We start from the raw sequence: 26,164 nt of genomic DNA on the forward strand, positions 1-26,164 counted from the left end.
CAGTGCCCCTTTACAGGGGAATTTTAACAGAGAGCATAATATGATCTGGACTGATTGAGGCTGATGGAACCTTCATAAGTGGGCCTAAATTTCACTGTTCTGCCCTCCTGTCACTATATTCAGAATATGGTTTAGTGTGCACATAACAGCCTTCTCTGAAGCAAGAATTAAAGAATGTTGTTTGATTTCCACGTTTTCAAATGGCTTTCTAAATGACCTTCACTGCTGTACTTTGCTTGTCATCACTTTATAATTACATGTGCTGTGGGGAGAGGGTGGTCCCGTGGAAATGTCACCGTGAGTTCATGAATAGTGTCTTTTCTCAGCAGAACAGTAATACAGAAAGATATAACATGGATATTCTTAGTGGAGTTCACTCCTTTTGGCTTGGGAAAACATTCCTTTTACGGACAAAAACATTGTCCCTGTCCTCCAGTAGCTTAAGCTCTAACAGATGGATTTGCAGCTGCCGGGTGAGCTCAGTGAGTGTCTTATGTGCTTGTGGGGAAGAGAGAAGAGAGGGCACAGCTGTGTTTGAGGAAAGTAGGAAGGATAAGACATAGTTTAACAGAGATAAAACATCTCTGCAATTACAAAACATTTCAAAGGGAAGGTGTGTTTTCATTTGAAAAGAAAACTGACAAGGAGCTTATCAGGACTGTCCATTGGAAAAAGTGAGGACAGCAGATATTTATCAGAAGAGGGCTGATAATGGCAGTGGCAGGACAGACCAGGATCTGGCAAGAGTGAGAAGGCTTGGGCTTGATTCCTGATGCTCCATTCAGGGCTTTCAGTTCTCAGTTGACTTTGGACAAATCCGTTTATGTTTTTTGTTGTGTTGTTGTGAGAACTGAATGAAAAAAATAATATAAAGAAGAAAGGAAACACTTTTGAGAGGAGGTGATTTTATTTTACCATTTGTTGGTAGACACATATTTCAGGCTGATAGCATCTACTTAATAATTGTGGAACTGAGGACTGGCCAAGCCTTTGTGTGCTGTGTTTTATTCCTTCCACCACTACAGCCCAGACTCCAGGATTTTATATGCAGCAACTTTATTTGGAGAATCTTAGCTAAAATCAATTTATTTAGAATATTTAGGAGAAAATAATTTTTAACCTAGAGGCTATTTTTCTATGTAAAAGTAATATTTCTAATTGCCTAAAATAGTTTTTAATAGGCAGTTTATTGAATTGATTTAAAACAAGTTTTAATTTTATTTGCCATAGCCATTCTGCTTGCTAAATTATTTCTGGGTGAAAACTTTATTCTTTTTCATTAGCTGAGTACTTTTTTAAAATTTTAAGCCTGTTATGTACATGTACTTTAGTAAGATTATTATACAGTTATCTTACATGTGGAATTTAGTGGATAATTATTCTGTCATTCTGCAAATGTGGATGGAGAACCACAGTATAGGCCTTTCATTAGAAACAAAATAAGTGATAACTAGTAGTTGATTCACGTTAAGGGTAACTAGCAGTTTTGGTATTTCATTCATACTAATGGATACTGGTGACATGATCTTAATTTTAACTGATGATACTTTTCTTAACTGAAAAATAGTGCAAGAGTGATTGGGAATCTCTCTGCAGTTCCAAATATGGCGATATCCTTAAGATACTTATTAACCAATCTTCAAATTCATTTTGCAGCGTCTTTGGTCTGCAGTCATTCCCTTGTGCATTTGTTTAATTACAGATTTTAACCTTTTGACTTAGGGCAACAGAACTGATTTCTCTTGGAACCAAGTGCAGTATTTTTCCATTTGTTTTTATGTCCATCACTAGATAACTTTTCTCTGGAGTACCCTTCTATTCTTGAACAATTAAGAAACTTCCCGTGTGACAGAACATTTTCAAAACTTTCATTCTTGAAAATATGGCATTTATTAACAAAGAATGATATTGGTAGTCATTTCTCAACTGAATTTATAGTGATGAAAAGACACTTCTTCTGAATGGGAGCATTGTATATTCAGATAATGAGTATTTTAAAATTGCTGTTCCAGCTCCTTTCTTCCCCCTTAAGGCTTCATTTTAATAAAAGGCATTGTCTACACAAAAGGTAACTCTTACCAAAGAAGACTGAACTGCCAGGGGATTTCTCAGGCTCTCTGATCCGTGTGCTCTGGCACCATTTCTCATCAGGCTTGCCCTCTATGAGCAGCTGCCAAGTTTTCTTGCATAATTGTCTTGACAAATGGTATACTTGTTAATATTGCAACTGGACCTTTGCCAATCTGTGGAAGCCATGTGCCCCAGGCGTCAAGTCTGTTGCCAATTTCTTGCTGGTGGCTTTAAGCCATGCCTTAAATATGTTGTTGAAACCAATGATGGATAAATAGTCACTTAAGGTAAGAAGTACTTTCATTTATCCATGCAAGAAGAGAGCATTTTTGAAAGGGAAGGGACTGCTGGTGTTTCCGAGCTGTAGACCCTCTTGTGTGCTGGCACTACAGCTTCCTGCCTTGCAGGCTTCCCTTTTGTCACTTACATGCTCCAGAATCAATCAGAAAAACATATCTCGGTGAATCCTTAGAGAAAAGAGTTTATTCACTTTATTCTCTTCAGTGCTGTTAAAGTGCCCCAGGTAGAAAAGCCAGGTTGTTGCTATTGGTGCCTACAGTAATTTCCAGGAATTAAGCCCAGCGATGCTCTGCAAAAGGATAATTGTGTCTAAATGGACAAAAGTCAAGGAAAGAATATGGGATGCTCTCGGTACAACTGTGTGTTAAAAGGTTTCTCCTAGGCATTTCATGTTATTGCAAATCAATGATTTCAAAAACACAGTGTCTGTTTGAGCCTGTATTGGTTGTTTTCTAGTGGGAGAGATATACATGTCCACAGATAGTTACTACTAGATGCATTTGGCATTCAAAGTGTGAATATTTATATTTTAAACATCCAGGTTATTTATATTGACTTCAACTCAACCAGCAGGAGATAAATTTTTGTGGTGCCCTGTTATTTCCAGAATTTGCAAAAACCGTATCTTCTGATCTTCTGCACAGCCAAGCTGGACTCTTGGTGATTTTATTCTTTGTGTATTGAACAGAACCACTCCCAGAATAACTTTCCTACTTATTCTCCAAGGTACAGCTATCTAGATAATGTGTGGTCTTGTCTCTGATGACTGACTTCATTTGCATATGGTCCTTTTCATGATAGTCTCAGTCTCAGGAGGAAAAACGCTGGCTATGGTGACCAGGACCTGGGTGTATGTAGTTTAATTTGTAAGACCTTTGTCCTATTTGACCAAGTTTCAACTGTGTGTTCTTGGCTTCTCTAACAATTTTGAAGGGAGGGGGGCATTCACATAACGTTTATTAGAGCATACTATTATAATTGTTCTATTTTATTGTTATTAATCTTCTACTGGGTCTCACAAGTTAAATTTTATCACAGGTATGCATAGCAAAAAAGGATTTATAGGGTTCATTACTGTCTTTAGTTTTAGGCATCCACTGGGGGGGGGTCTTGGGAGCATATTCCCCATGAATAAGGGGGGATGAGTATACATGCATTTTAGTTAGAAATTATTATTTACATAAGACAGCAGAGCTAACCAGAGAAGTATTTTCTGAACAGTTTATTACTCCTTTGAATCAGCAGTACAAACTGACTAATGATAAGCTGGACTGGAAGAAAAAAGGAATTTTGTTGTTCCTAGATAACTGGTTTACACAGCCTTACTTTTCAATTTATTGTGAAAAGTAATGTTTTTGACGTCTACCTAACCCAACAATGTGACATCTTTAACGGACACATTTAATAGTGACCAAAGAATTTTATGCCCCTGATAACTCTAAAAGTAAAAACTGCCAGTTATTTTAGCAGCAAAAGATGGGTTTATTTGAGGATAAAAGAGAATTGCAATCCCAGGACAAATGAACTGAGGCAAAACCTCAGGCAAGTCTGGGGAACAAATGAGAGGCAAGCTTTTTCAAGGAGAAAATGAGTAAGTTGGGAAGGCAGTTATGAACTAAAAGTTCCTTGGAGTAAACTCAGAGTTCCAAGTATGGTGGCTTCTCATCGGCTGAGCTGTTACCTGGGGATGAGGAAAGCATCTCTTCCTTCAGCTTCCTTCCATGTGTAAGGTCAAGTCCCAGTAAGGTCAAGTCAGGCTTTTCTTGTTGGGTCTGCAATTGATATTGAAAAAGAGTGGAAGGGCATAGAGCTTCCCATCCTGAGACTTCCCGATTTTGTTTTAAGTGAGGTTTCCTGTTAGTAAACATGTTAAAAAAAATAAAGGTAATCTGCATGCTTGCTGTAGTTAATAGATTCCTTGGGTTTTACAACTTTCGGTACAAGAACTCAACCTTAAAAATGCTATTGATGCAGTTGCTAGTGCTTGAAATGAGGTTGATCAATCAACACAACAAATGCTTGGTCCTGACTTGGGACTACAATGAAGTTTGAAATTAAACCTGCAAAGGAGACATTGAAGGAAACCATGGCACTAATGAAAAGATTATGTCACACTCTCTTCTTATGCCAGAAGTTGATCATCCAGACTATTAAATAAATTGAATAGATGCTAAATTTGATAATGTTGTGCCTCTTGTACATTCCTTGAATGATGAGGAAATTGCTGGAATTCAGGCCAGCATGAGGAGAGTAGTGCTGATGACGGTGACATTATGAATGCAGATGTGCTAATGATATTTAAATTAAGAAATACGTACTTGGTTTAGTCCATGTTCCTAGCATATAGCTCCTAAAACCCTTGTAATTTCTTTCTTTTTAAAAAAAAATTTATTTTTGAGAGTGTGCAAGTGCACGCAAGTTGGGGAGAGGCAGAGAGAAAGGGGTACAGAAGATCTGAAGCCTGAAGCAGGCTCTGTGCTGATAGCAGAGAGCCCAATATGGGGCTTGAACCCACGAAATCCAAGATCATGACCTGAGCTGAAGTTGGAAACTCAACCAACTGAGCCTACCCAGGTGCCCCAGCCCTTGTAATTTCTAATTGTAATTGTAACCCATAGTTGCATCTTTTGTTATAATATTTAGTTTTGTTCCCACTACCAGAAAAAGCTCCAGGGACAGAAAGGTAAAATGGGTGTCTTTTGTTACTCATATAACAAACCCTTCCTAGCACAGCTGAGTTTATATTAATGAAGTGGCTTTTGGCAATCCCCTAGGTTACCTGAGGATGGGGGCTGATTGCCAAGAGAACCAACAAGACCTTTGAGGAGGGGCAGAGGGGCTGGAAATTGAGCCCAGCCACCATGACAACTGATTTAATCAGTCAGATCTATGTAATGAATCCTCCATAAAACCCCAGAAGGATGCGGTGAGAGAGCTTCAGGGTTGCTGGTCATGTGGATGGTGGTGTGCCCAGAGAGTATGGAAGCTCCATCCTCCTTCCCACAAACTTTGCCCTATGTGTCTCTTCTATCTGGATGTTCCTGAGTTATATCTTTTCATAATAAGCCAGTAATATAGTATGTAAACTATTCTCCTGAGTTCCACTCTAGTAAATTGATAAAACCTGAGGAGGGGGAACCTCTGACTTATAGCTGGTCATCATCTGGACTAGTGATTGGCATCTAAAGTGGGGCAAGGGGGCAGTCTTGTGGGACTGAGTTCTTAACCTGTGCTGTCTAATGCTATCTCCAGGTAGATAATGTCAGAATTCAGTAAATTGTAGGGCACCCAACTGGTATCTGCAGAGGACTGGAGACGTGCTTGGTGGTGTTGAAAAACACACATCACAGCAGATGTAAAACCCCATAACTGCTGTAGTGAAAAATGTGTCATGAGTTAATTCTTGGCCCTTGAACAGTGAGTGTGCAGTAATAACAGTAAACAAGGGGGGACTGAATTGAGGAGAGCCTGCTAGGCCAGAAACCCATGATAAAGAGATAGACTGGAACAAGCCTTCTTAACTTCCATGTATCAGGGCTGGCCCATCATTAGATGGCCAGATTGAGGCTAATGATTACCATGATGGTAGTAATACTGCCATACTTTTCTGAGATCCTCTGGCAGTCCCATACAATGAGTTGCATATAAAGCATAGGTAGTAGCTTAGTTTGAACTAAGTTTTAGTGAGAATTTTCCTTTAGAAATAAATATTTGTTTAACCAAAATGCAATGTAACATTTTAGCTTTAACATGCATTAAAGACTTCATTAATGGGTGTAATTGAAAATCATTTATTTGGTATAGGATCTGGCATTAATTTCCTAGAAAATCTGAATATCTTAGGGAAATAACGTTGAGTGATTGGCATGGTGATTGTGACAGTTGATTTATAGCTAGGGAGAGGAAATTGGAAAGGCACAGAAGTTTATACATGCCAAGCATTCTACCTGCATTGTTCTAAAAAAATAATTGCTTAGCGGGTCATTGAACACAATTAATTAAACTATCTATGGCCATGTTACATTTATACTGGTGGCATTTATTCTTGATGTAGTTATAAGTGGGTTTAGTATAGGCAATTAAGATGGCTAGAGCTCAACTCAACAGATATTTTAAAACTTCTTATAATCATAATTCAATATTTCATAATAAAGAAGTTTAATTAAAAATTTAGTATCTGTTTAGAAAGTTTAGAAATATAAAAGTACAAAACAGAAAATAAGGACTGGGGATTATAAGTATTAAATCTTGCTTAGTTCCTAAATATATGTGTATATTTATAGGTATAGATATGTTTACATAGTTAAGATCATATCATACATACAATTTTATATCCTATTTATCACTTTATAAGTATATGGTTGTATCATTAAAACTCTTTGAAACCATTATACTTTATGAATGCATAATATTTTATTGTATGGTTCTATAATTTACTTAATCACTCTCTTGTTGGGGGATGTTTATGTTTCTAATATTTTTGTATTATAAATCATGCTATAATGAAACTTCTTTGTGTTTAACTTCTGTCTTCATTTACATTATTTCCTTGTGATAAATTCCTAGAAAGGTAATTACCCTGTCAAAGGGTATGAACAGTTTTAAATCTCTTGGTAGTACTGAATTCCCTTCTAGAAAGGTTGCACCAATAACACTCTCACTAATAATATAGCTGCCTTTTTAGAGACTTTTTTTTTTTTTGGTATTCATACTACTCAGCAGGAGCATAAACATACTCTTGCTTTGCCCTTTTATGAGTAAAAGTTAACGGAAGTTGGCCATTTCCCCACCATTATTTTAGTGGGGTAAAATGTATAAACTGTGTTGACTGAGCCACGCTTCATATTTCTTGGTAGAAACTGGAGGTTAATGGAATGTGCCTGATCTCTTTTTTTTTCTTTTTTTTTTGGTATGGTTATGACCATATGTGGGTCATGTTTGCTAAGTGTGCTTTGAAGAAATTACCAGTCAGGCAGACTTAATGCGCTGCCTGGTTTCATTTACATACAAGACCTAGAGAGAAATTGAAAGGACCGACTGTTTAAATCGTTACAAAATTCATTCATTCTAACAACAAACATTTGCTTGATGTTTTGCTAGTTCCAGTCACTTGTGCTAGATATATAGTGGTAAAGACAGTTTACAGTGTTCTCATGTGGCCTACTGAACAACCAAAAGCATCCAAGTATAATTTGTGACCATGTAACAAGATGCCTCAGATACCTTTTTATTTTTATATATTTATTAAATTCACTTAATTTACTTTTTTAAATAAAAATTGTGTATATATAAGGTATATAATATAATTTTTTGATACACATATATGAAATGGTTTCTACAATCCAACTAATTCACAATCATTTCCTCACATAGTTACCATTTTTCTGTGTTCAATGAGAGTATCTTAAATCTGCTCTCTGTGAATTTCCAGTATTGAATACAGTATTATAAACTATAGTTGATGTCATGCTGCATCTTTGTACCTTTTGACCGACATCTTTTCATTTCCCCCTCCACTCCACCCCTACCTTTCTACTCTTTATGCTTCTGTGTACTTGCTTTTTTAGATTCTACATTATAGGTGAGATCTTAACTAGACTTAAGTTGAAGTAGAAGGAACATTTACCTGGGAATTAGGCCACTACGTTCTCACCTCTGACTGACTCATTGGCTGCACATCCTTGGGGATATAGCTAATCTTTGACTTGATATCTACAAAATATGACTGTTGGACTTCATGATCTCTGTGATCCTTTCTAGTTTTCTAATTTTTTAAATTCTTCTGAAGATTGAATAGCTCTCCCTATTTATAAGCTGAAATCCATATACTATTTCGGAAGCTAGTTTATATACTAAAAACACAATCTTGGAAGTCAGTTTTGATCGTTTTGGTTATAGAATCCTCATTTTTCTTATATGGGGGTCTAGATCTGCCCTAATATACCTACTAGTCACATGTGGCCAATTTCAATTAAAATTAAGTAAAATAAAATTAAAAATGAAATCCCTCAGTTGCACTGGCCACATCTCAAATACTCAATAACCAGATGTGGCTGGTGTCTACCATATTTGACAGTGTGGATTTAGGACAGTCCTGTCATTGCAGAAAGTTCTGTTGGATGGCATGGACCATTGGTTTTTGGTCAGAATAAGCTCTGTCTTGTAAATAACAACACCATTTGTCAAAAAGGGCTGGAAAAAAGTGATCCAGTGTCTGTTTAAGGTGTACTGCTTATGGTATGCTAGGACTTCTTTTTTCCCCTCATATGGTTCCAGTGTCAATTTTTTAAGAAGCATTTTCTGTCCAAGTTGGAACATGGAACTAACTACATTGCTTTTGACACTTGCAGAAGATGAACTTTAGCCTCACTTCCCTTAAGGATTTTACAGTGTTAAAAGTCTTAAATGTCACTATATAATTTTTCTTTAAAAATAATTGTTTGGGGGCACCTGGGTGGCTCAGTTGGTTGAGCACCTGAGTCTTGATTTCAGATTGGGTCATGATCTCACAGTTTGTGAGTTCCAGCCCTGCACTGCACTAATAGCACAGAGCCTACTTGGGATTCTCTGTCTCCCCCTCTCTCTGCCCCTCCCCTTCTCTCTCTCTCTCTCTCTCTCTCTCTCTCTCTCTCTCTCAAAGTAAATAAATAAACATTTAAAAAAATTGTTTTTACCGGAGTTTCAGTTTGGGATGATAAAAACAGTCCAGGAATAGATAGTGGTGATGTTGCACAACATTGTCAATGTACTAAATGCCACGGAACTGTACACTTAAATTTTATGTGTATTTTAAGTGCAGAGAAAACAATTTGCTCTGATTACAAGGAAAATGAGTGTCAGGGTAGCATCAAAATAAAGCTCAATATATTGTCTTTCTGCTTTAGGAGAAAGAGTAGAGGGTTTAATTCTGTTGAATGTGTCCCAGACTGGGTTTCCCAGGAAGCAAACTCTGAGGTGAAGTTTAGCATGCAGGACACTTATTAATTATGTGGTATTGCTCTTGGCAGCAACACCTATGGGGGACTGAGAAGAAGCTGGATTGGGCGGAGGGAGAAGTTGAGCTTCCGCACAGTCCCAACGAAAATCTCAGCCACCTGCATGGGGGCCTGTCAGCCAGCCTTTCCTGAAACAAACCACCCACCATAATGGATGCAGACTGCTCCTGGAAGGTTGTATGACCCTGGGCAAGGCAGTTTTCTTGAGGTGAGGCTATCTTTAAAAAAGGCTGAAACCTGAGGGGCATCTGGGTGGATGAGTCCTTCTCTCTTGAGGGCGGATTTGGGTAGTGCAGCACAGTTACTCATGGTAGTAATGACATCAAGTCAGAAGTTTGTTTTCTAATAATCCACAGTTTTGGACTATGTAAATAGAGGACCAGAAAGTAAGAGAAGAAGGACTCTTGTGGTGTTAGGTAATTTCTACAACTATCAATACCCAAGAATAAAGAAAAGGCAGGTTCCAGTCAGATTTTTCATTTATTTTCTGGTTTGAATTTATTATTTGTAATTATTTATTTTTTTCTTATAAACACAAAGTTATGTAGTAGCTATAAGTAAATGTCATTTAGAGTACCATAATATTTTTTTTTTATGTCTTGTGATCTGTAATTAGTCAAAGTAGCTTAAAATACTGTATGTTTGCAGAACTTGGAATGACCAAAGAAGGAAGGAAAATATGATGGAATGAATTAGTCCATCCTGTACACTGGAAGAGATGACCCCTTATCTTCATTGTTCCCATCATCAACAAACAACAGCAGTGAGCACTTTTTATAGGGCTCTGAGGCACTCACTCTAAAGCCAGCAGAGTGATTTTGCCTTCTGATGTTTATGGGAAAATGTATCAAAAGAAAGTCAGTATGAACTTACCTGAATAGCCTTTTAAAAAGAGTTTTGGCCCATTGCAGACATCTCAAAATGTCCTTGTAAGTAATAAGGTAATAAATGTCCTTGTAAGTAAAATATCATTGCATTTTTTAGTAGTAGTGACTACCTATAGCATATTTTTTTCAAGTCATGGTAGAGTGAGAAGTACACAGAGTTCCTTATGTAGTCAATGTATGACATTTTTATATTTATTTTATTGCACTAAAACTTTTACCACTGACTAAAGAAACTATTATTTATACCTTTGTTTTTGTTCCTCTTTTGTCTCCATCTTATTTTTCTTCTTCAGTGGCTTAGAGTATATTGGAAAGGTCATGGGATTTTAAAGTTAGAAGACAAGGATTCGAGGCCCCTATTTTCTACTTTTACCCGTGGGAATTGAGTTATGTCACTTATGGACTGGTATTTCTTTTTCTGTGAATTGTGATGAATAATTATGTGTACTACAGGAGGTCTTATTGGAATCAATAATAATAAAATGCATGTGAAACTATTTTATAAAATGTAAACATTCTTGTTATTGCGTATTTTTTCAAAAGCAATACTGCATTCTTGATAAGGAGCTGTGCTGTATTCCTATAGGATATTCCTGTAGGATATTCTGACTTACAATGATTGGTTGATCGAAAAGTAGGCCTAACATTCAGTTAAGAAAGCTCTGGGGACCCAAGAGATTGGAGTGAAATGGGTTAAAATTAAGGGTGTGCCAGGAAGATAGGTTATCTGGTACTAAGTAATATTCAGATCAATATCCACCAGCCTCCAGAATCCTTGATTGGTGACTTTCTTGGATTTGTACAGAATGTATATTAAATATTTATTTACTTATGAAAAATCAGTAATCTTTGGGTCTGTCTAGAAAAATATTCTAGTGATTGCTCTCTGCTGTTAGGTTGTTCCTGGATGACAGGTCACGAATTAACAGGTATTTCTTTTTGGCTGACTCCTGACTTCCTAGTAACCACATCAATCATCCTTGTTTCTCTAGTATTTTCCTACACATTCTGGGCTTATACTTTCTCTAAATCAGTTTCCTTTTACTTTTTCAAATTTTTCATGTTTCTCCTAATTTTTATTTTCTACAAATAACTCTTAAATGGATTCCCCTTAATTTCATGCACAGTGCCCTCCTCTGACCCTGTTTCCTTTTTTTTTTTTTTTTTAATTTTTTTTTTTCAACGTTTATTTATTTTTGGGACAGAGAGAGACAGAGCATGAACAGGGGAGGGGCAGAGAGAGAGGGAGACACAGAATCGGAAACAGGCTCCAGGCTCTGAGCCATCAGCCCAGAGCCTGACGCGGGGCTCGAACTCACGGACCGCGAGATCGTGACCTGGCTGAAGTCGGACGCTCAACCTACTGCGCCACCCAGGCGCCCCATGACCCTGTTTTCTAATATTTATAACTTTTCACTCTAAATTACAGCATTTGTCTTTGAAAAAAAATCACATTTATTTTGTGAATTTGAGATCATACACAGTATTTTTATTTATAAATCTACAGCTTTCCTTGAGAGATTAGGACCATCTATTAAAAGTTCCATCAGCTTCCCTTCCTTGAGTCTCAGAAGTTTTAAATATTTTCATTTATTCTCTCATTGGTATCCTCCTTCATTTTTACATCTTCTGTTCATTTCTTAACCCATTATTGTCATAGACTGTTGGTCTAAATTTCTGTCTTGTCTAGCAAGACAGTGGGACATAGGATGAAAAGTGAGATATGGCTAATGTCCGGGAAAAGACAAGAGCCCTGAATAAGGGTCCTTGCCCTGTTTTTATTAGGATCAGAAGGCTTACAAATATGGAGATGGATGTGCACAAAGAGACAATGAATCTGTGAATATTACCTTGTGGATGTGAGGGAAAGGGGGTCTTGAAGATATCTGGGGTTAGGGGTTTGGGTTAATACAAAGCAAAATCCTAATGCTGGGCAGTTGGGTGGAAGGTTGTTTACAACAGACATGAGGCAACACTTCTGTTTATCTTAGCCTAGGGGATGAGTCAGATAGGGGAAATAATCTCAGAGTTAACAAAGCACCTTTCTTTTTGTTCATCATCTCCACTCTGGGCTGTTACACCTGCAGTGCAGTGGTCTGTAGCCCAATTTACCTATTTACCTAACTTGGTCCTTTCCTCCTGTGAAAGCAGCTTTTTGCTATAGTACTAAATTGGGGGTGCTTCCACCCTGAATATCTAATCTTGTTTATTTCATATACCTATTTATTGGGCACCTTTGTACCCTTATTTCTGGGCCTTTGCCCCTCCCTTTCTATTCTGGGGACTCTGTACCTCCTCTCTATTCTGGGATGCCTTTGCACCTCCCTATTCTTGGTTGCCTTGTCTTGTTTGCCCAAACGTGGGTGTGAGCATCCTATGGCTTTGTATTTCTTTATGCCTTGCTAACCCATTGGTGTAAGCCTGGGGGATTCTTAAGTTTATCCCCCACCCATTATAATCTGATTTCTGTCCGCACTCAGCCATTGAAATATTGAAATTGCCCTGTTGATGATCATCTTGTCAAATAATTCTTTACTTTGCTCCTTGCCTAACCTCTTTGTTATGCTTTATCCTTTGACCAATTTTCTTTCCATCCTTTTCTGTTTTTCTTCTTTTACTTCTTCCCTCCTCTTTTATCCAGTATCAGGGGTAGTGCTAGAGTCTGGGTATACAAAGATTTACATGAGAGAGAGTTAGTTAGTTCTACTCTCAAGAACCACATAGTCTAACAAGAAGACAAATAGTAATAATATAGCATGCTAAGGATTGCACATTCAGTAGCATTAAGGTTCGGAAAACACCTTGGTTTCTATCTAAAACTTCATTGTGCTTAGCTTCTGTGATACTGTACTCTTTGGTTCTCTTCTGGCTTATTCTTTATATACCCTTCCCTTGGAAATATGATAATTTCTAAGAGTTCAGTCTTTTGCCGATTTTTGTTTTTGTTCTCACTTGCCCATGGATTCTCATATACCCTTATGATGTTACCTCTTACCTCTATGCACATAACTTTCAAGGTCTACATTTCTAGCACTAATCTCTCACTTTTTCAAACCCATACTACAGACTGATTCCTAGAAATTACTAACATGACTGTCTTAACCCATTCTTAACTTCAACCTATCCAAAGCTATTTCCTTCTCCAACCACAAATACACATATGAAAATCACTTGAACAGACAAACAAAATTCATCCTGTGTTTCTTCAGTGAATAACTTTATTGTTTTCTCTGTTATCTGGTCTCTAGAAGTCTCTGGGTCATTTCCAACTCTTGATTCAACTCATCTCTTACATATTGGGCATTGGGTTAAGTATATTATGAACAAGATCTAGTTTAATTCTTTTACTATGAGGTTGGTATTGTTTCCTAAATTTTTATACATGAGAAACTTGAGAGTCTGAAAGATCAGGCGGTGTGTCTGAGGATAATACACAGTGCCTGACTGGCCAACTTAGGGTCACACCACGTGGGTGTCTCTGCAAAGTGTGGTCTTTTGCCCATTGTATTGTATTGACTTCTCATGGTTGGTCTCACGGTCTCTTCTCTACCAATGTTAGCACATTTAACATACACATTTGTACTTTTGTTACTTTTTGTGGCTCTATAATCTGCATATATTTGTGACTAGGAAGAGATTCTTAATAGTGTGGAAGAACTTTTCAGTGAATTAAGCTAAAACAGGGCTCAGCAGACTTTTCTGTAAAGAACAAGATAGTAAGTATTTTAGGTCTTTGCCTCTAAAGACCTAGTCTCTGGCAGCTATTCAGCTCTGCCTTCAGAGTAGAGAAGCCACCACAGACAAACTATAAATGAATGGGCATTGCTAAAGTCCAAGAAAACTATTTACAAAAACAGAACATGGGCAGGTTTGGTCCTATGGTTCTAGGTTAAATAGTATTTCACTTCCACTATCTAAACTAATGGGTTTTATTTGATGTATTAATTTATTCATTCCTGTATTCATTTGTGCACTTAAAATGCAATTATGTGTAATCATGTTCACATAAGAAAGAAGTTAAGAGAGGTAATTAAAGATGTGTAATTTGAATTTAACAGTCTGGGTCTATTGATTGAGAAGTACTTGAGTTGCTCAGAGTTCTGAACTTTGTTCTTGGGAAGATGTAAGAGTTTCTGCAAGTTGCATGATCTGTTTAAGCCTTAGTTTCTTTGTAAAGTGGTAGGAATAGTACTTATCTCACAGTGTTGTTGAAAGCATGAGATAAAAGACCCGCCATCAATAGAAGTCTGACTGCCATTGGTGGTATTTTCCCATGGCTCCTGTGTTTTCCACATGAACTTTTTTTTTTTAATGTTTATTTGTTTTGACACACACATACACACCCACAGCCACAGCCACACACGAGTGAGGGAGGATAGAGAGAGAGGAAGGGCGAGAATCCCAAGCAGGCTCCGTGTTCTTAGCACAGAGCTCCAGGCTAGGCTCTATCTCAAGAACCATGAGATCATGACCTGAGGCAAAATCAGGAGTCCAGTGCTTAACCAACTGAGTCACCAGGTGCCCCTTGAACCCCTACAGGAAATTTGACAGAGACAAAAGGAAAGGAATCTTGCTGGATGGAACTGGGAATGTTATCATAATCATTATTCTCTCCCTGTAAGAGATGATAATAGAAGAAAAAAACCCAAGTAATTGTTTTGGGTGGGGAGAATACACAGTGGGGAACATAATGCCAGGGCTGAGCAGATTAGATAAAAAGCCTGGAAAAGAAGACAAGATAATTAAACTTTGCTAAGTAAGGTAGAGGTGGGGTGAGGAGAAGAAAGAAGGGGCATGAGGATAGGGCACAGATGTGGGAACAGAACCTAGAAGTGCATGTGTGAAGGGCTGGGAATTGAGAAGGAAAAGACAGTCAGCAACCCTTGATTAACTGCACCAATAGCACCTTCCCCAGAAGAATTCTGAACTTTGTGTAACAGCATATGCCTTTGGAGGGAAGAAATGCTTTCTCATGTCTTGCCAAGGGTGCTGAGCTAGGTAGCTAATAACCTAACAGCCTGAGTTTGTGCCAAGATGTATAAGGTGGCACATGCATATTTAAAATTCCTGTCTCTTGCATTGACAAGCCCCTGAACACTGTAGATAGGAAGACAGATTCCCCCTGAAACTCACCCAAAAACACTTTTAGAAACAACTGACAAAATAGTGCCGTATTTGAATAAATCCAGGGAGTTCCCGGGTATCTTGTGTCATGACAGTAGTCTCTGGCAAAGGTATAATGCACAGGCTTCTAATAAGCAATCACACACACCCACAATAACTTAACTTGTAGCTAGATATTTTCAGTTGCACTTTTGAACCAGTTACGCTCTGCTGCCTGGGTACATGCTCAGTATGCTTTTGATGGTCACGTGGAACAATAGAATTCCCTTCTAATGCAGCTTACTATGACGAAGGTATGTACTTTCTTAGTATGATTATAGGGCCATTAAAGTAAAATAATCACTTGGTTGTATGCTTTAAAGTAGCTCAATAGATAACAACAATTCTAAAAGTTTGATGGCGATTTCGGTGATTTAATTCATAGTAAATTTTTTTATGAACATAGGGAAATGACATCTAAAGATTTTCATTACTGAGATCCCTGAGTCAGTTTAAAATTTGCTTCTATGACCATACATTAGTGGCCCAGACTCTTCCTCTGTTGTCTCAACTCTTCAGTGCCCTAAAGTTCAGTCAGCTATACCTGGGTCTTTGTCACCTTTTTGTTTGTTTGTTTGTTTGTTTGTTTGTTTATTTTGAGAGAGAGAGAGAGCACGTGTGCACATGCACGTGTGCAAGTGGGGGAGGGGCAGAGAGAGAGAGGGAGAGAGAGAATCTCAGGCTCCATGCTCTCAGTGCACAACTCATGAACTGTGAAATCATGACTTGAGCCGACATCAAGAGTCAGCCACTTAGCCATCTTAGCCACCTCATCTTTGACGTTGAATGGCCTGTGCCAGGTGACTTCTGAAGTGACTTTCCACTGTGAAATTTGATGATGCTTGTCTTAAATTAATTAATTTGGTCTCTTCTTAGATTAAATTCTAGGCATTTTTTGTTTTTTAAAGATTTCGTCAGTACTTTGTTTTCTGACTGCTCTGTATCCCTAGCCATGTAAGTGTAGCCCTTCTCCTGGTTTATTGTGGGTGTATAGTAGAAACTTGCTCTTTCGCAAAACAAAAATACAATGGTAGGATGCTGCAGTGGTATGACACACATTTAAATGACACGACCAAATGTGAGTACAGAAAAGATTTGCATTTATAAAAATAACTTCAGCTGTCCATTGGTATAGTCTATCACTTTGTATAATATTTCCTGAAGTTGTTTGTTTTTGTTTTTATAAAAGTGAAAACTAAAATAACCACCACCTGAAGTGGTGTATTTTATTTGAAACATCAAAAAAATTTTAATGTGATAACAATTTTGTAACATTATGTAACAACATTTTGTAATATATGGGATAATCCAGAAGTCATGTCTGTCACAGGTAAGCAGAACTTGGTAGTTAGGAGGATAAACAGAAATGTGCAGGATGGCTGTTTCAAATATCATCTGTTTGTTCCGCTGTATGTAATCATGTGTTTCCTTTAATTAATGAGACTTTGCTAGGGTCAGCCAAGCCCTCCCTGTCTTTTAGATGATCCCTCTAAACTTTTTGGTTCTCAAATAGTCCAAATACAAGGAAATTGTCACATTTAAAGTTTTATTCAACATAAGGGATTCAGGACATGACATGATGTGATAAAGGAAGATTTCTTCAAACTCAAGGACAAGGGAAGGACAACTTGAGAGTAGGTGTCTAAAAGTGACGTCCAAGGTTCTTTTGACTTAGAGCGGTGACTATTAAGCCTCTGGCAGCAGATTTCCTTAATTTGATCTGTGTGGAGGAGGTCGTGGGGAGACAGATGTCAGGACAGTGAGGGGTTGGGAGGAGACACAAAGGACATGTTTACTTTTTACAGTGTGAAGCCTGACCTGTGCTTTGCACGTGTGCTCTTTCCAGACTCTGTGAAATAAGTTTCTACAATGATTTGTTCAACACTCAGGAGAGTTGGCCACATGCATATCTACCTGGTGAGGAAGGCCAGCAGTGTCTCCAAAGGCCATCATCAACAGACTGTGGGCTCAAGACCTGCTGCTTCAGAGTTTGCTGCCCGAGGAGCTTCGGGCAACGTGCTGGAGCTGCTGGGCAAATCCTACCCTCAGGACAACTACAGCAACCTCTCCCGGAAAGTTCTCTCCAGGGTTGGCAGGAATCTGCACAATCAGCAGCATCACCCTCTTTGGCTGATCAAGGAGAGGGTGAAGGAACACTTCTACCAGCAGTATGTGGGCCGCTTTGGGACTCCGCTGTTCTCAGTTTATGATGACCTTTCTCCAGTGGTCACCATCTGGCAGAACTTTGACAGCCTGCTCATCCCAGCCGACCACCCCAGCCGGAAGAAGGGAGACAACTATTACGTGAATGGGACTCACATGCTGCGAGCTCACACGTCTGCACACCAGTGGGACCTGCTGCATGCTGGGCTGGATGCCTTCCTGGTGGTGGGTGATGTCTACCGGCGCGACCAGATAGACTCCCAGCACTACCCAGTGTTCCACCAGCTGGAGGGCGTCCGACTCTTCTCGAAGCATGAGGTGAGTCTTGAGACATTTCTTATCCTTGACAGAAGGCCTGGATGTTCTTGTTGAAGTCCCTAAAGTTTATCTCAATGAAACCACTTGTCCTTGATTTCATTTTGCATTTGTGTATTATACATCCTTGATGATTTCCTTTGTACAGGCCAAACCTCAATATTTTTGATTGATTTGTTGTGTTGGTACCTACAGAAATTAGTGGGCTTTTGTTTTTGCCTGTCTGACCTTATTCTTTCAATATTGACCTGCTTTTTTCAGAATTTCTTCATATGAATGAATAGTCAGTGGTTCAAATCTATCCTCAATCCAAAAGGAGGAACATACAGTGCTGAAATCTGTGGTCAGATTATTCCAGTTCTCAGTTCGTAAGAGTTAATTATGTGTTCATGCTATTAGAGATTAATGAATTTCTTATACAGTATAGGGGACTGGCAATTTATTGGCTGAGGTTGGAAACTGTTCTTACCCCAAGCTCTTCCCTTACCCTTCCCTGCTTTACATTTGTAGGTGCTTTACATTTTTTTCTTTGTGAGGTGTCTTAGTTGTTGCTGTTCCTGAAGTGTATGTGTGGATACTTAGTGCTTTTTGATTGGGAAATCTGATATTCTAGTTATTCTTAAAAGCACCCAGCACCTTGCATTTGTTAGTTGATATCATAATATATTGATTTCCTAATTTTTTTTTGGCAAATTATGAAAATCGCTAAAAGCTTGAGTCTGTTTCCTAAAAACCTGCATTAGCACTAGTCTTTCATTCATTTATTTTTAAGTCTCTATTTTTTTTAAGTTTATTTATTTTGAGAGAGAGAGAGAGAGAGTATGAGCAGGGGAGGGGCAGAGAGAGAATCCCAAGCAGGCTCTGTGCTGTCAGTGCGGAGCCCAATGCAGGCCTTGAATTCACGAGCCAGGAGTTCCTGACCTGATCTGAAACCAAGAGTCGGACGCTTAACCAGTTGAGCCACCCAGGTGCCCCTGTCTGTTTTTTATGTAAGCAACAAATGGAATTAAATGAAGCACAGCAAGTATTTTACTTTTACTCCTTTAGCACTTCTTCCAAATGTGTTCATTGAAATAGGAGGGATGATTATCATCACAAAACTTCCTCCTGTGAACATAAGCTAAATGGGTTGTTGGACATGGAAAGGAATAGTATATGATCCCTAGGCTAATAAGTGACCATTGTTTTCTTGTATTAAATGAGTCATGTCATACAAGACAACTGTTTGCCTCAGGATGTGCTGTTTTCCTGTGAGTCTGTGATAATACAGCAGTAGGTTAGCTTTACACAAAAAGGCCACCCAAACTTGATTGCAGAGCTGCTTAAATGAGCACTCTTACTGGTCAGAATAGCTGTCTATTTTCTAAGTCAGACTTAGTACTATTAATAAGGATATGGGTTTATTGGGCAATGAAAAGGAAGTGAACAAAGACAGGTGAAAGTCGAGGAAATAAGACCAAGTGGTAGAATGTCACCTACAGTTAATGTCCTGGAGGAGACGTATGCTAGTAATATGATGTCCAGGTCACAGCAGCGGGCAGGTGCTCAGCCCAGCTTACCTCATTAAAACACCGAGAAAGGAAAGTGCTCACTAATTTGTAAGCCTGAATGCCTTGAAAGTGGCAGGGAAAGCTTCGAGACTTACGCTAGCATTTTAATGGAGGAAAAATCCTTGGAAGGTGGAAAATAGGAAGAGGGGTAGGAAACTGATCTTCATCTTGTTTTCTTATTTGGGGTCCAGTCCAATTTAGTGGGTAGCAAACATGACTAATCTGGACTGATAATGTTACTGTATTTTCTGCTGTATAGTTTAAAAAATTATACACAATACCTACACATATAAAACTAATGATATAGTTTGATAAGAGTTCCTGTTTACTGTTTCGTTCACTCCTCTTGAAAACTTCATGAGATCGATTGTTTACATTTGAACCATGAGGAATCTGAAGTCCCCAAACGTTGCCCCAGGTTACCCACCCAGTTGGTGGTAGGGCTAAAACTTGAACTCAGGTATTTGTAGTTCATTGCCCATTCTTCTGTATTCTGTTGCTTTTCAGGGGGCTGCTTTGTAAGTGGAACCTGTTTATGACCCAAGTAAAATGTTAGTTTCAAGAATGGTGTTGGGGAGAGAGAGGGTTTTTTTTTTGTTTTTGTTTTTGTTTTTTAATTCTTGGCCTCAACTAAAGTGTTGGTACTAAGTCTGACCTAATCTTAACCCTCAAAAAAAAGTTTTTTCCTTCTTTTAGTTTATTCCCCTAGGAATAGGACTTTTAAGTAACTTTAATCATGTTACTTATGTAATATGTAATTAACAATTATATTATTATCTTTTAATAATACAGAAGTCCGGTTTTTAACAATCTTTGTAATTATTATTTTAATCACTATAAGGTATATGTCAACAAGAAGAAAAGTAAATACAGAGGTATGGGTAAAAGAAATAATGATAAGCCTAGAAATGGCTGAATTATGACTCTCTCTCTCTCTCTCTGTCTATATATATATATATATATACACACACACACATCTGTCTATATATATATATATATATATACACACACACACACATACATATATATATTTTAACTATCAATTGTTAAGAAAACCCTTTTTGTTTAGAAAAAAGGTTAAACATATCAGTACTCACAAATCTAAGTGGGTTAAATTTACCAATTGAAGACATACATTATCAGGGGTGCCTGGGTGGCTCAGTTAGTTAAGTGTCCGACTTTGGCTCAGGTCATGATCTTGCAGTTCAGGAGTTCGAGCCCCACACCGAGCTCTTTGCTTACAGCTTGGAGCCTTGGAGCCTGCTTTGGATTCTCTGTCTCTCTCTCTCTTTACCCCTTCCCCACTTGCTCTCTGTCTGTCTGTCTGTCTGTCTGTCTCTCTCAAAAATAAACAGAAAAAAAAAGACATACATTATCATAATGGATGTTTTTCAATTAGAGAGGTCCAAAACAAAACGATACTAGAGGCTGAAAATAAAGGGCAGGAAAAAGATATATCAAAAAATACTTACCAAAAGAAAGCTGGTGCAGCAATATTAATATTAGACAAAATAGAATTTATGGGAACAATGATAAGTATGAATAAAGAATACATCAACCATGATGCTTTATGAATCAGAAATTTTAATGTGTCCAACATCATAGCCGTAATACATAAACCAAAACTGAAGAAATAAAAGTTAAATTTGATAAATTTATAACCATAGTAGAATTTAAATGACTTGAATCAAAAATCAATGGATTAAGAAGACAAAATGAGTAAATATGCAGACAACCTGAAAACATGATTAACAGGCTTGATTTATGTTTATGTTTAAAATTTTGTAACTAAACTAAAATCCTGTAACTATACACACACACCGATTCTATCCCCAGAGTTAAAGGCATACAGTGTGGGCTACTTACAATAACTTGTCCATAGACTAGCAGACAGCTGAAGTCTAAACAATTGTCAAAGAATCAATAACATAGAACTATGCTTGACTGCAATGTAGTTTAGGTAGAAAGCAGGAAGAAAAGAAAAGAAAAGAAAAGAAAAGAAAAGAAAAGAAAAGAAAAACTTTTCACATCCTCAGACATTTAAAAATTCACAGCTATAGTATTCATGGGTTAAAGAGACATATTACAGTAAATTACAAATCACTTATCACTAACCAGCAATGAAAACACTCTCTTTAGACTGCTCAGATGTGGGGGAAAATAGTCACTTTATTTTGTAGAAACATAAAACAAAATGGGTTGGATATAGCTAAAAAGGTACTTGTAGTACATTTAATTTAAAATATACTTAGGAAAAAGTTACTTTTTAAGTTTCTTTGAAAAAAAATTGTTTTTTAATGTGGGGCGTCTGGGTGGCTCAGGCAGTTGGGTGTCCACCTTTGGCTCGGGTCATGATCTGAGTCTGTGAGTTCGAGCCCTGCGTCAGGCTCTGTGCTGACAGCTCAGAGCCTGGAGCCTGCTTCGGATTCTGTGTCTCCCTCTCTCTGACCCTCCCCTGCTCATGCTCTTTCTCTGTCTCAAAAATAAATAAACATTAAAAAAAAATTAAAAAACATTTTTTTAATGTTTATTTATTCTTGAGGGAGAGAGAGACAGAGCATGATCAGGGGAGGGGCAGAATCTGAAGCAGGCTCCAGGCTCTGAGCTGTCAGCACAGAGCCTGATGCGGGGTTGAACTCACAAACCGTGTGATTGTGACCCAAGGCGAAGTTGGACGCTTAACCCACTGAGCCACCCAGGTGCCCCAGGAAAAATTTTAAACCCTGAAAAATATCTATCAACTAAGTTCAGTTTAAGATGCTAAAGCAAACAGCATTGTTTTTAAAAAATGGAAGATAGGCGGGTTGAATCGTTTTTAATAGTCCCAAATCTTACAAAACAGCAACTGGAATAGCAAAGCCTATCTCCAACACAGCTGGGTGACAAGTTCTCCCTCAGATCTTCACAAATGCTGGGAACTCACAACTGACAGCTGGATGATCTGCATTGTGTCAGCAACTGAGGCCATGGAGGGAACCAGTGGTGGCTCAGGAGATCTGAGTCTCTCAGAGAACAAACTTTGGAGAACCAAATTTACTAGCAGGCCTTTGACATTTAGTACTAGTTAATAACATTGTTCACCAATGACCACCAACATCCCAAAAAGAAGGGTCAGAGCCAGCCTTTTGGGTCTCCTGATGAAAGAATACAATGCCAACTCTAAAGTCTTGCCAAAAAATTTGGACCTGAATCTGATCAAATCACTAGATCCAGCTCCAAATTTATAGAAAGTACAGAGTACAGAGAAACATGTTAAACAACACCATGGAGAATTAATAAGCAAAATCCAGCCTGTGGGAAATGTGACAGCAATGCTACTCAAGATGTTACCTGCATAATGAATAAATAGAAGAATCAATAGGAAGACCTTAGAAATGTTTAAGGAGCAGTGTTTAGAAATGTTTTAGCCATCATATTCAATTTGTTGAATAGCATATAATAAATTGCTTCTGGTGTTCTTAGATGATCTTGGCGAGTTGCACGTGTTCAGAGTGTTTAGTAGCTGTGCACAGTGGGACCGGGTCTTAGTATAAGACCGACTGGAAATCTAAAACCATCCTTTCAACACAGATAGTTTGAGAAGCCTGCTCTACAGGATAAATGATTCAGTTTTGTCAAATAAATGGCAAGAACATTAAAAATGAGAAGAAAGATCAAGTAATCACAATGTGTAGATCCTATCAAGAGAAAACATCTTTAAGGGAAGAAATCATTTGAGACCACTGGGAATTTGAGTACTAACTGAATATTTAAATTTAATGAGTTCTTTTATTTTTATTTTTAAAGGTATGATCATTGTATTATATTTTTATAAAGTCATTTTCTTTTATATATATATATATATATATATATATATATATTGAAATACTGTGGGTGAAATGATCAGATGTCTGTGATTTTCTTCAGAATAATATGGGGATAGGCATTTGAGGATGAATGGAAGAGGATTGGTCATGAATTGTTAATTATCTAAGCTGGGTGTTGGATATGTGAGGATTCATTATCCTTTCTACTTTTGCACATATTTGAAATTTTTCTGATAAAAGTTTAAAGAAAAAGACTGAAGGAAAAACACAGGGGTCAGTCAGTCATTTAATTAGAAAAACATTTGGTGAACACAAACTGGGGTCCAGATCTTTAAGAAGGTTTCAGACAATCATGAGATGCTCCGTGATTTCATGTGGGAAACAATTATTATTATTTCTTTAATGCTTATTTATTTTTGAGAGGATGGGGGGCAGGAGAGACAGACAGACGGATAGACACACACAGGATCTGAAGCAGGCTCAGTGCTGACAGCAGAGTGACAGTGAGATCATGACCTGAGCCAAAGTTTTACACTTAACTGACTGAGCCACCCAGGTGCCCTGGGAGACAAAAAAAACAAAGAGGAAGCAGGAGATATTATTATAAGAGAATACATTGCTTTCCATAGAAGACTGAAGCCAATTAAATCTAGGATCATTAGCCTCTCTTCCATCATCCTGAGATGACTGTACATGTTTTTACCAAGTCTGAAAGGCTTGTACATTATTTCAGAGAATAGAAAGAGAGACCTATCAAGCTCATTTCATGTGGTTAGACATGTTCATATACAAACTAGATGAAAAAGAAAATTTTAGAATTTTCATCTTTATGAACATAGATGATTCTCTAATTTTTTATTTTTTTATATGCTGAATTTTATTTATTTATTTAAAATATGAAATTTATTGTCAAGTTGGTTTCCATACAACACCCAGTGCTCATCCCAACAGGTGCCCTCCTCAATACCCATTACCCACCCCCTGTCAACCCTCAGTTTCTTCTCAGTTTTTAAGAGTCTCTTAGGTTTTGGCTCCCTCCCTCTCTAACGACGATTCTCTATTTAAAAAAATTTTTTAATATTTTTAATTTTTTTGAGAGGGAGAGAGAGCAGGTGAGCATGAGTGGGGGAGGGGCGGAGAGAGGGAGACACAGAATCCGAAGAAGGCTCCAGGCTCTGAGCTGGCAGCACAGAGCCTGATGTGGGGCTCAAACTCATGAACCGTGAGATTATGACCTAAGCTGAAGTCGGATGCTCAACCAACTGAGCCACCCGGGTGCCCCAGATGATTCTCTATTTTAGTGAATAGATACAGAATTTTTAAGTGAAATATTTGCAGATTTAATTCACTGATGTATTGTGTTCTACCACATTATTATTATAAATTTATTCCATTATATTAACTTCTGTAAGGAGAAAAAGCATGTGATCGCCTCAAAAGAGGTAGAAAAATAATTTGATGGCATTTAATGTTTTATGACATTAAAGAAGCATTGGATGACATTAATGACTTATACAAACTTTTAGTTAGGAATATAAGGGAACTTTCTTAACTGACATGATATTTGTCAAGCAGTCACAGCAAACATCATAATTAGTGGTGACTCATTATAAACATTTCTATCAAAATTAGCAATAATTTGGGATTATTGCCATTACTGGTGCTATTCATCATTGTGTAGAAGTTCTACTTTATGTAGTAAGCCAGAAAGAGAAATGGAAGGTATAAGCATTGGAAAACATGAGATAAAGCTGCTTCATTTGTAAATGATATGATTGTTTGCTTCAAAAATTGAATAGAATATTCAGGTCAATTATTAGAACTAATGAGAGAGTTCAGTAGAGTTGATGAGTATAAAGACTATAATATAGAGAAAATACATTTCTTATTCATAAGTAATAGCCAATTAGAAAATATAAAGGAATAAAGATTTCATTCATTGTTATCAACTAACACTTTGAAGTGCTCAGTTATAGTTATTTCAGAAGATGGTCAAGATATTTATGGATAAAATTACCAGATATTATTAAAAGATGTAAAAGAAGAAGAGAAAGAAGAGAGATATGTCATGATCACAGATTCGTAGTTAGGAAACAATATCATGACAATAGCAGTTCTTCCAAAATCAATCTATAAATTTGGCACAAATCTAATCAAAATATCCACTGGGTATTTTAGAGAAGTTGAAGGACTGATCTTCAGATTCATAGGAAGAGCAAGTTTATGAATAGCCAGAATAATTTTTACAACACAGGTATAATGTGCATGCCTTACCAGCTGTCAAGACTTCTAATGCTCTAGTTATTAAGATGGTTTATTATTGGCACAAGTTTAGTCAAATAGAGAATTTTGAAATAGCTCTACTCATATTTGTGATTTTATTATCTTACTATAAAATGGAGATGATGTTAAATAAGTGGAGAGATGATGGATTCTACATGAATTGCTCGGAGACAATTATCTGTGTAGGGAAAAAGAATTGATCTTTATCTCACACCTAATTCAAAATGCAATTCTGGATGGATTGACAATTCATTTGTGAAGAGGTCTTTAAAACTTAAGACAATATGAGAGATTATTATTATTATCACTTTGAAGGTAGATTATAATATTGTAAACTGAGACTATCTAAACAAGAAAAATCCTAAATAGAAGACATTGTTAAAGAGTCACTACATTAAGGTAAAATTTCTGTCTAATAAAAGCCTTCATAAATGAAGTTGAAAGACAAGTAACAGGCAGGGTGGAGGTATTTGCTGTGTGTATAGCTAAGAGATTAATGTTATCAAATAAAAAGGTCTTAGTTTGAAAAAAATAATCCAGTAGGGAAGGTCTGACAATACCAAGTATTGGCCAATACGTGGAGCCATGGCAATGCTCTGGGGGAGTATGAAATCAGAACACCTGAAATTTCA

The 26,164-nt window shown here is 37.5% G+C and overlaps 1 protein-coding gene across 4 annotated transcripts in view; it reads left to right on the plus strand.

Annotated features, from left to right (window-relative positions):
- The window catches only part of FARS2 (phenylalanyl-tRNA synthetase 2, mitochondrial), a 532,084-nt gene that overhangs the window by 117,909 nt on the left and 388,011 nt on the right, over window positions 1-26,164 (plus strand). For 2 of the 4 annotated variants that reach the window (XM_047101724.1, XM_047101727.1), the window contains exons 4-5: window positions 9,378-9,573; window positions 17,262-17,896. In XM_047101724.1, coding sequence (XP_046957680.1) covers window positions 17,285-17,896 — 612 coding nt within the window. In that variant the 5' untranslated portion in view covers window positions 9,378-9,573; window positions 17,262-17,284. The remainder of the gene's footprint in view (window positions 1-9,377; window positions 9,574-17,261; window positions 17,897-26,164) is intronic. The other 2 variants (XM_047101725.1, XM_047101726.1) reach the window with 2 other exon arrangements.

Source organism: Lynx rufus, unplaced genomic scaffold (genome assembly GCF_022079265.1).
Source record: "Lynx rufus isolate CCGP_SWC_20201006 ecotype Redwood Valley unplaced genomic scaffold, mLynRuf1.p SCAF_6, whole genome shotgun sequence".
Taxonomy (NCBI): Eukaryota; Metazoa; Chordata; class Mammalia; order Carnivora; family Felidae; genus Lynx; species Lynx rufus.